This window comes from Pterocles gutturalis, unplaced genomic scaffold, assembly GCF_000699245.1.
Source record: "Pterocles gutturalis isolate BGI_N339 unplaced genomic scaffold, ASM69924v1 scaffold18857, whole genome shotgun sequence".
In the NCBI taxonomy this organism is placed as follows: domain Eukaryota; kingdom Metazoa; phylum Chordata; class Aves; order Pterocliformes; family Pteroclidae; genus Pterocles; species Pterocles gutturalis.
The window spans coordinates 1-11,093 of NW_010110603.1; the positions used below are offsets into that span (position 1 = coordinate 1).

Consider the following 11,093-nt stretch of genomic DNA (forward strand, 5'->3'; position numbering starts at 1 on the left):
GAGGTCTGGTGTGAGACCCCAGCCTGGCCATGTGAGACTGGAGGTATCCGGGCACCGGAGGTCCGGTCCAGCCCCGTTCCACCCCCGTGGGGCCTGAGGTGTCCCGGCTCAGAGTCGGGCCCGGGGGGGTCGGCTCCCACCAGGGTACGAAGGGCTGGTCACCCTTGGGGGAACTGTGCAGTCGCTTAGGCCGAGCTTAAAGCCAGCTGCTCCTGGAGGGATACAGAGCAGGACTTGCACCAGTCAGGCCTAAGGGACGGTTTAATATCAGTTGTGTTCATCCCGTGTGCTTTCTCCCCTGCCTGCAGGAGGCCTGGCGGATGTGCTGAGCTCTCACTATGAATGCTATTGTTGCCCTCTGTCATTTCTGTGAGCTCCACGGTCCTCGCACCCTCTTTTGTACGGAGGTTCTACATTCACCGCTCCCCCAAGGCGCGAGCAGCGGGGACATCTCTGGGCAGAATGAGCAGGCAGAGGAGGAGGAAGGTGGCATTCAGATGAGCAGCCGGATCCGCTCGCACAGCCCAGCAGAAGGTGCCAGCGCCGACTCCAGCAGCCCAGGGCCGAAGAAGTCGGACATGTGTGAGGCAAGTGTGGATGTCTGTGTGCAGACATCAGTGTCACTTGGCTTAAGTAAAGGGCTCTTGGATTCTCTAATGCAGATTGTATTGTTTAAGAGAGGGAAAAAAAAAAGTGAACTGCACTTGTTTTGTATGTGACTGCTAGTACCAGAAGATCTCCAAGTCCTCATAAACTGTAATGATCCATGACAGGAGAAAGATGGGATGCTTGTTGAGTGTATAGACCTCGAGAAGGCGGTGTCTTGAGGTATCTTTAAGCCCTGTGATCTGTGATTCTCTTGTGTCTGAGAAATGCTTCCCTCTTCCTTGAAGAGCATTTACTTTATTAGGTTAGGTCTAGTCATTTATTAATATAATTTTAAGAGCAGTATTGATTAGGAGACAGGAACATATTCAAAAGCAATTCAAACGATAGAGAAAATGTATGTACTTGGTCATCCTCATGCTTGTCTGTTCTTAGTACTTGTTTGCAGTTATTTGTTATTTGCTGTCCGTTCAATTATGGCCAGTTTTGTTAGGCCAGTGGGTTTCACAGCTTCTGTTAACTGAATTTTACTACTTGTAGAACTAACACCAAGTTCACAATCAAATTAAATAGTGGAAAACAAGTGAAAGAGTAGAGGAAGTATATTGCACAGAGTTCTATGTGAGGAGCTGGGTTCAGGTCCTGACTCTGACTCATATTTCTTGTGTTCTTATCTGCATGGGTAAATAAAGCTTCCCTACGCTTTGAAGGGAGTATGCAGAGCCCTTTGAAAACCTTAGCTAACTGCTTGCTCGTTTACGGCTGGATTTGCTTTTCTATCTTTAGGGTTGCCGCTCTCTTGCAGGAGGACATCCCGGATATGTCAGCCACGACAAAGAAACTTCCATCAAGTATGTCAGTCACCAACACCCCAACCACCCCCAGCTGTTCAGCATCGTGCGCCAGGCCTGTGTGCGCAGCCTGAGCTGTGAGGTAACTGTCTGGGAGTACCGGGAGCAAACCTGTGGATGGCCTTGCGCGTCATTTCAAATCCAAGAGAGTGCTTTGCTGATCCTGGCTGCTCCATGCAGCCTGAAACAGGGAGGGAATGGAGGTGGAAAGACAGGCACACAAGTCTGTTCCTTCCACAGTTGGTGGTAATTTTTGAGGTTGATCTTTGATAGCCTTGAGGGTTCCTTCCTCTCACCTTGTGAGACCAAAATTTTCCCTTTCTTGCTTTTGCTTGTATGTGTTAATTGTTTTTCTTTGTAAGATAAGCTGTTTTTGTAAAAACATTTGAATCTGTTGTTTAGTGCCAAGAACTGTTTGATCTTTGTAGACCATTAACATTCAGCATCTCATAGAAGCGAAGGTGAGAACCTTGCAGATTAACGAGCATTTGTGTGTCAGGATCAGCAAAATCCCTTGTGGATTCTCAACAGTATCATCGTTGAATAGAGATGAATTCTTAAAAGATAGTTAAATTGAAGGGTTTGTAGGATACCTCTGGAAGTCTGTTTGACCCTGGGTTTTGGATAATAGCCTAAAAAAGGCTTGTTTGATTCACCAAGTGTGTGTTAAAGAGCGGGAAGCTTGGTTCAGTTTATTACCATTTCAGCTGTAGGATATGCTGAACTACTTTGGCACGTGTGTCCCTCCCCTTCAGGTCTGCCCAGGACGTGAAGGCCCCATTTTTTTTGGAGATGAACAGCATGGTTTTGTGTTCAGCCACACCTTCTTTATCAAAGACAGCTTGGCTCGGGGTTTCCAGCGCTGGTACAGCATCATCACTATCATGATGGACAGGATTTACCTCATCAACTCCTGGCCTTTCTTGTTGGGAAAAATCAGAGGCATCATCGATGAGCTTCAGGGCAAAGCGCTCAAGGTGGGTCAGTGCACAGAGTCCATTTGAGTCTATGTTAGTAAAACATTCTGATAGTTAATTTACAGCTGAGTCAAAAAGCTGATCCAGCTCATTGCAGCCAGGGTGGTCATTAAGGTTGACAGAAGGAACAAGAGGACGATGCGTCCTCTTGGAGAGAAGGAGCAGTGCCTCTCTCATTTTAAGCCAGTTGTAACACTTTTCATGGACCTAACTGCTAGGCAGTAGGTCTGTTAGAAATTTAAGTAACTGAAGTTATAAAGGACAGTGGTTTTGGAGCACCAATGTTACTTAATGATAATTTTAGTCAATCTAAGAATAAGATATCCCCTCTTTTCCCATAATTTACAATGTATTTTGGATGACTGCGTGTGACGCGCCCTTTTCACTCTGTATTTTTGTTGGGTTTTTTGTCTCAGCTTTATGTAAGCATTTTATCATTTTCAGTCTCTTACGCTGCCCTTCTTCTGTGGTGCAGGTGTTTGAAGCAGAGCAGTACGGGTGCCCTCAGCGTGCCCAGCGCATGAACACGGCCTTCACTCCCTTCCTGCACCAGCGGAACGGCAATGCAGCCCGCTCCTTAACGTCACTGACCAACGATGAAAACCTGTGGGCATGTTTGCACACTTCCTTTGCTTGGTAATGCCACTTGTATTTTTAGCTTCTACAGCTCTTCCAAGAAGAGAGTATTGCCATATTCTGAAAGGGTGGATATGTGATTTGAGTGTTCGGGTATTTTTTTCTTGAGGTAGTTAAATTGGACTTTGCTAGGTAGTCTGTGAATTGGAAAGAGCTGAGCACAGAAAGACAGCCGCCTGCTGATGCCTTCAGGACAAAAATAATTTCTTGTTGCTGTGAAGTAAACCCACTAATGTGGGTGTTAATGGAAACCATGTCTATCTAGGTGGAAAGGCTTTGCAGTATAAGAGTAAGTAGAGAAGAAAGCAAGAAAAGATGCTCCTACCTGGGATTCACCCGTGAAGTGCAGTGGTAGTTCACCTGGAAGTGCCCGTGTACTGTGATGGGCAGCGTGGGAGGAGCAGCGGTTTGGCACAGTAGCATGTCTGTGGGAGTCCAGTTGCTCCAGTCGCTCATCCAGCTTCCCTGGAAAGACACCACAGAAAGGGTTGCAACACTGGCACGTGACTTGGATGGGGGATAAGTTTGTTGCACAAAGTAATTGCAAAACCGTAGGCCCTTTGGTGGCAGCGGTTGTAAGTTGCGTCAATAGTTACCACACCGAGGAAAGCATAGAGATGTGTTGAAAGGAAACACAAGTTGGTTAGTGGTTGGATTTTTTTTGTTGAGCTCATCACACCAAGTTTCTTACTGGATTTTTGTACCTAGCAAGCAGTCTTAATGAACGCTGCTTCTGTTTCTTCCAATGTCTCCAGGCTTTTGAAAGCTTGTGGCAGCCGACTTACAGAGAAGCTTCTGGAGGGAGCACCAACAGAAGACACCCTCGTTCAGATGGAAAAACTTGCAGGTGAGATTGAAGTTTCCAGAGCTGGAAGACCCTCTGAGAATGCTTTGGATGGTAAAACACCAAGTCCTTTCATCAGCCTTGTAAGCACAGCCATCTCTCATCAGCTTTGCCTCAGTGGTAGTCCCTGCAGGAGCTGATGGAGATGACTGACAGCAATGTGAAGCCGAGGCCCTTGGCCTCGTAGGCTCTCTGCACGCGCCTGTGGTGTTTGTTACTCATGTAGGAGTGTTGCATCATCGTGATTATTGTTCTCTCTGTCTGTGCCAGCCCTCACAATGAATCTCTGGCCAGAAGAATTTGCAGTCACAATATAAGGACTTCTTGCTCCTTTTTCTACAGAATTTCTAAAACTTTTTTTCTTGCATTGAATTATTTTTATTAATCCATTTAGACTAGAATCTGCAAAACCTGCCTCAAAGCTTTGGCTGTGACCTTTAAAGCAAGAATAGAGACTGCGTAGATGGTCAAAACATGTCACTTTGTTTTCTGCAGAAGATGAAAATTCCTTCTTGACCTTTTAGTGGTTATGTTATATCTGAATTATGAAACTTCATGAACACCTCAGGTGTGTCTGTGATGCTGGTATTTTCAGTTCCTGTATTCTGAACTCTATCTCCCCACACAGGGCCAAAAGCAATTGGCTGCAGTGTGTGCAGGCTCTTCTGAGGCAGTTTCCATCCCTAGATGGCAGCAATTTTTATGACCACTCTACCTTTTTTTGCTAGACCTGAAAGAAGAGTCAGAAGGCTGGGATGGTTCGGAGGAGGAAGAGAAGCCTTCTTCCCAGACAGATGTTGTAGAAGGGCAGGAGCTATCTAAATGCTCACCTGAAACGTATCTGATGCCAGATTGCAACAGCTGGAACGTAGCTCACAGAAGGCTGTCTGTCTTTCGCTCTCTCAGGCACATGAGACAGGTAAGATAAGCACAGTTAGTCTGATGCTGAATTCACAAGCTAATAACCTCTTTTCCTGATAATGTTTTTTGAAGAGATATATTTATTTCCTGCAGTCCGCACTTCTTTCATGACTCTGTTCAACACAGAGCCTGCACAGCTGGTAACAGAGTGTTAACTGCATCTCTGAGGTCTCTCCTTTCCTCCGAGATCACATGGGCCTCTGCTCATCATGGGCCATGTGGGCTGGGATCATATGATTCCTCTCAAGTTCTGCACTTTTCTTCTTCCCAAGAACAGTGACAGTATTTTAATACAGAGGTCCTGCAGATTTTTCAAAGCCAAGTATTATTTGTGTAAAGCAAAAGTGTTTCAGAGGGGAGAAGTAATTTACAAACAAAATAAATGGTTCTGTACAGATCTAGGTTTCTCCGGTGCTTCCTGTTACCTGGCTGCGGGGGAAGGTTCAGTGCATTTGACCCATGATCTCTTTCACATCAGCTTGTTTTCCTTGACACTCCTGACAAATAACCTCCCATATTTTTTATTTTTATCTGTTTCATCTCTTTAGCCTCCTTTTGTTCTATTTTCTCCTAATTTGGAATGCTTGAAGGTATTAAACTACATTGTGTTCCAAGTGTGTGTCTTTGGAGGCTTTTCTAAGAATGTTATTTCATCTTCTGTGCCTGAATTGCTGTTGGGAACATAACCTAAATCAGAGAAATGCCTGAAAGTTGTTATCATATAATAAAAGTTGTTCAATCCCATTCCAAATGGGCCTGTGTTTCATATTTATTTCTGCTGTTCAGTTCTAGACATCTTCCTATGTGGCAGTCATGTTTTTGACAGGGCAAACTGGATGTTTCACTGATTTTCATAACCAATGCAGAACTTTTTTTTTTTTTTTTTTTTCTTTCAGGTTCTTGGGGCATCAGCATTCCGCATGCTGGCATGGCATGTTCTGATGGGGAACCAGGTCATCTGGAAAGCTCGAGATATGGATCTTGTCCAGTCTGCTTTTGATGTGCTACGGGTAGAAACTTTTTCCTGGCTGCATATTTTTACATGTATTTCTCTAGTAGTCCAGCCTTCATAATGACCCGTCCCTGACATGTAATCTTGTGGAGAAAGTGTTCTAAGTTACGTGGTTTTGAAAAAAGCAAACAAACAAAACCAAAAAACAGCCATCAAACAGAAAAACCTCAACTTTTGGATGTCTTGGTTGTCCTCAGCAACTGCATAGTCTTTAAAGCTGAGAAGGACACTTCTGATCCTCCAAATCAGGAGCATCTGCATGAGCAGTGCTCCAGGTCTTGGCTGGCCCTAGAAGTCAGGGAGAAAATTCTGCTTTACTGGTTTAGCTCCAGTGTTTCTCTTGACATGTTTTTCTTCCTTCTCTAGACCATGCTGCCTGTTGGTTGTGTGCGGATCATCCCCTACAGTGACCAGTATGAAGAGGCGTATCGGTGTAACTTCCTAGGACTCAGCCCACACGTCCAAATCCCATCCCACATCCTGTCATCTGGTAAGAACCTGGTGCAGAACCCTCTGCTTTCCCTGTTGCCTTACATTAAAGGACACAAGATCATGATTTTTTCTTTTAATTAAGTATTAGCATATAGTCTAACAATGCTGCATGAACTAGAACCCATACCACTTCATTTTTTTCCCTATACCGCTGCCTGATCAGCAGTTGAATGGTGTGACACCTGCTTTAAGCGCTGATCATACTGTAGCTGTCAGTCCTGGTCAATGCTGGGTTAATATTGCAAGTTGACAGCTGTGCTTTCTTGGCACAGGGGATGTAGCTGTATTTTAGAATCCGGGCTAGTACAGTTAATGTTCTTTTGGGCTCTTGTTGCCCTAGAGTTTGCGGTCCTTGTGGAAGTTCGCGCTGCTACTCGGTCCAGTCTCTACCCAACTCTGTTTGATGATGAGCAGTCCCTCAACAAGTACGAGTTTGTCGTCACCAGCGGTAGCCCTGTAGCAGCAGATCGAGGTGGGTGATTTGAAAGCAGAAAGAACCTTGTATCACTGAGGTTAAAAGATCATCTTGATCTTTAAAAGCTTTTTATGCTGTTCGTCTACTGGCCCTTAAGGAAGTCTGAGTAGAAGCCAGGTCAGTATGCAGCTGGGGTACTGCTCTTGAAAGTGAGGTTTACCACAGTCTGTTTAATTATAAAGGGTTTGCTTTACTGGATCAGCATTTTGCTTGTTAATTTTCAGAAATGAGAAACAAATTCTGTAGCATGGATACAGTAGCAATAAACCCACAATGAATGGTTTCTGTCCTGGAATACTTGTGTGTTTATTTTGAGTAGCTCTAGCTTATAAGGACCATGACATTACTCATCTCCCATGTTCCACTGATAGACAAGTATGACTGATGCAGAAATACCCAGACTTTATTTTTTTTGCCTACATTGTTCAAGGACTTGAACACTTGCACCCAGATGTGATTTGAGTCAGTTCCATCAGTTTCCTGTTTTCTGGGAAGTCTTAATTTAGATTAATTTGCCTCACTGGCTGTCTCAAAAGACACGGCAGATGGCTAATCCTTCCTGCTCTGCCCTCTCGAAGACACCAGTGCAATGCAAAGCAGAGACTTGCTCTCTCTGTAGTGTTCTTCCTGTTGTACATCCCACATGTATGATTACAGTAGTCTACTTTCCCTCCAACCAGTGGCATGTCCAGAAGCTTCTTGGCAGAAATAGGTCTTTTCTTCACCACAGTGTCAAACTTATTAGGCCCTGGCCTGCTGGGAAAATAGCCTCCTAGGGAATTCCAAAAAGTGGTCCAGGAAAGGAATGCCTTGGGTTGGTTGTCGGTTTGTTTTTATACTATATCCTGGAACTGCCCTTAACAAGAGGAGCATTAAATGAAGAGTAAGTGGAGACTTTGAAATTTAGGTTTTTATATTTTCATATATATATGTGTGTATTGTACAAAGCATGAAGATTTTTAATCTCTGCATTTTTTAATGAGCTTTTGATATGGGACTAGAAACAACAAAATATGAACAGTTTAAAAGTGGGTCTGAAGGAAACAAAGGCCCCTGAACCTGTGTGCAATGTCCCAGGATCCTTCACAAAATTCCATGTTGCTTCGTAGATCAATGTTTTTGTAGTGGGATGATCTTTAGCTCCTCTTCTATGGAAATGAAATCAAGGCAGGCCACTGGGGGTATGTTTTTCCACCTTGTAGAATAGGTAGGTTTCTTCCTGACTCGAGGAAGATTATTATTAACTAATCAAGCCAGATTCTATGTTAAAAATGGCTGTGCTGTTATTAATGGTGTAGCTTTCTGCATGTAGAGGAAGCTGCATTAATGCACCAGACCAAAATAGTGGTGAAAAATGAGTGCAGACTGGTGCTCTTGAACAGAATAAGAGGTGGAACAAAAGTGTATTCTTGTCTGTGAATCCAGCAGGTGTTCAGGCCCAGGTCATAGAATAAACGGGCCAGTCCTTGCTGACAATTACTAGTAAAGGTGTAAGTGGGTAACCTCGTTCTTGCGTGTCCTCTTTGTCACTCTTTTTCCCCTCTTTCTGATCTTGTAGTTGGCCCTACAATCTTGAACAAGATTGAAGCAGCCCTGACCAACCAGAACCTTTCTGTAGATGTTGTGGATCAGTGCCTTGTTTGCCTGAAGGAGGAGTGGATGAAGTAAGTATGACTACATCGCTTTCAGAGAAACACTCATCCTCCAACGGTTACAGCAGAGTACAGGACAAACTTGTAGTCGGGTAACTTCTGCTCTAGCATTGAGCTTTGTTGGCTTTACTGTTGGGAGCTACAAATATCAGAGTTGTTCTGCTCTAGTTCTGACCTCTTCTTGGCTTTCAGCAGTTCTTAACCTTTATGCTTCAGTTCACACATCTGTCGGTTACCTACATGACAATACTTGTCTGCCTGAGACACATTATGAGGATTAAGTATGCAAATACATACATGCCTGTCAATGTGCACTATATTCCAGTGCAGATAACACGCCAAACAGATGTCAAGACTGCACCTTCAGGCACTACATTTCAAAGGTGCAAGTAGTTATGAAGGAGGACCAGACAGTCATGTGAAATAATTCACGGAACATTATGATTTTTGTAAATTTACCTGAAGGCCATCTGGGCACTAGATGTGTCTCCCAGGGAGATTCCCACAATTAATGTCACAAATAATTATTTTACTTTTCGCTAGAATGAGAAAACCAGACTTATTAGAATTATGCGTATTGCTACTGAAAATGAGTAATCCCTCATCTTCTTGTACTCTTCTTCCCCCCACCCTCTTCATTCAGAGCATGAGAATAGTTTCCATGGAACATTGTCTGGAGATTTATTAACATTTAGTTGCAGTAGGTACTGAGAGAAGCTACAGTTACTGCTCATTCCCCGTTTGATGTGTGCAAATAATTTGTAATAGTGACAGGAGTTTCTTGTTTCTGCAGTAAAGTGAAGGTCCTCTTTAAGTTCACTAAAGTGGACAGCAGACCCAAGGAGGATACCCAAAAACTGCTGAGCATTCTGGGAGCTGCAGAGGAGGACAATGTCAAGCTTCTCAAGTTCTGGATGACTGGCCTGAGCAAGACATACAAGTCCCACCTGATGTCAACGGTTCGCAGTCCAACGTCCTCAGAGTCCCGAAACTAAAAGGTGCCCAACCTCACCTGCTGCCTTCAGAAAATCGCAGGGAACCCCGAGTTACCACTGCTGAGCCTGCAGCATGTGCATTAGGTGGATAGTGGAACTTTTTCACTATTCTGGTCCTCAACTAACTTGAAGAGTGACTTGAGTCTTTTCTAATTGCTGTGAGACTGGACTAATAAGTGCTAACAAATAGTGCTGCTGTCTGTCCTGAAACTCAACTCTAAACCTAGACCTGCACACTCAAGACTAAAATACAGCAACACTCAAGAGAATCAGCGTGAATTAATTAAAATCCCATACTGTCCTCATTAAGCATTCTGGTGTGGCAGTAGACCTCAGTTTTAGATTTCATTGGCAAGACTCGAATACCTGTGACAACATCCGGAACTCCTGGGAGTGGATATAGTTAATCTCTCTGAATCTCACATAAATCTCCTAAATGCCTGAGAGAACAACAACCAAAAATAAGTGACACATCACAGGGTATGGATCACATGTAAATTATTTCAAACCACTTTATGCTCGGATTTGAGACTATTTTCTGCTGTAGCATAAGTCAGGATATCCTATTGGAGTCCTGTCACTCCACTTTATTTATTTATATCTTAACTTGAGAGAGTTTCGGCATTTGCTTTGGAAATCTTGTCTGGGAGGGAGAATTGTAATATAAGAAGTCTCAGAATGCAGCCTGCTTGCCTCTCTAGAGGGCAAAATACTTGCCTTGTTTTGCCTGTGGTTGCAAAACTTCCAGGTAATGTAGATAACCTCGCCAGGATAAGGTTGCTGGTGTTTGTTTGTCTTCAGAAGTAGTTTTCTAGCTTCCTAATTAAGTTAAGCAGAAAGATGCAACCTGTAGGTGCTCCTTTCTTATATAACTCTATAGTAGCCATTTTTGCTTAATATAAGTTCATGGAAACATTGGTGCATTTTTTAATTACCTGAACAGATATTTCTTATCTGTATTGTAAGGAATTACTGTTTCTGTTGTGAAGTCTCTTTTTTTTGTTCTTGTTTTTTCCTGGATCATTATTGGGAAAACTTGACATTACCGTAGACATTTTTAAACAAGCTAGAGGCAGGTTTTACCAGGTGACCTTCTACACTCATTCAAACAAGACTCAAGCTCAGATGGGATGTTCCAACTTGTCACAAGTTCTGTTCTTATATATAAAATATGCAGGCTGATTTTTGTCTGGAACATCTGTAAAATGGAGACAGGCATTAAATCTCATTAAGAGCTATTTTTGTAAAATGGACAAAGCCTAGTTTTGTGTTGATTTTCAGTGTGTCTGTGTGTGCGTTGCGGTGTTGCGTCCCAGCAGTTGATCCATAAGAAAATTCCTGCATTTTAGCCTAGATCTAATTTACAGACTTTAATAGGTCTTTTCCTTTTAACTTTTTATGTGCTAGTTTCTTGCACATCCAGAGCAAGAGGTGCTCAGGTATGGTAATTTAAAATGCTTGACTGGACATGAAGCAACCACAGAATATTCAAACAGCAAACAGGTGCTTGGAAAAAGGCATTACTCTGTTACTTCAAAAACTTATTTAATTTCAGGGTTTGCAAAAAGGCTTTCAGTAAGGAAAGAGGAAACAAAAGAGGTGCTCAAGCTCTATCCGCAGGAAAGGAAGCTT

General features: G+C 43.3%; 1 protein-coding gene across 1 annotated transcript; it reads left to right on the plus strand.

The window, feature by feature from the left end:
- Window positions 1-307: 307 nt before the first annotated feature.
- On the plus strand, window positions 308-10,718 carry FLCN (folliculin). Its single transcript, XM_010073455.1, has 11 exons — window positions 308-587; window positions 1,393-1,539; window positions 2,213-2,434; window positions 2,910-3,070; window positions 3,826-3,917; window positions 4,643-4,833; window positions 5,732-5,845; window positions 6,214-6,337; window positions 6,680-6,811; window positions 8,373-8,478; window positions 9,260-10,718. Exons 1-11 carry the CDS (start codon window positions 339-341, stop codon window positions 9,459-9,461), a joined length of 1,740 nt encoding a protein of 579 aa, XP_010071757.1. The 5' UTR covers window positions 308-338; the 3' UTR covers window positions 9,462-10,718.
- Window positions 10,719-11,093: the final 375 nt, after the last annotated feature.

Bases quoted from the DNA above. Each gene is read 5' to 3' on its own strand.
- FLCN (XM_010073455.1), top strand. From the start codon at position 339: ATGAATGCTATTGTTGCCCTCTGTCATTTCTGTGAGCTCCACGGTCCT. The intron at 1,540-2,212 runs GTAACTGTCTGG...CCTCCCCTTCAG, and splicing joins TGCGCAGCCTGAGCTGTGAG to GTCTGCCCAGGACGTGAAGG. The intron at 4,834-5,731 runs GTAAGATAAGCA...TTTTTCTTTCAG, and splicing joins CTCTCAGGCACATGAGACAG to GTTCTTGGGGCATCAGCATT.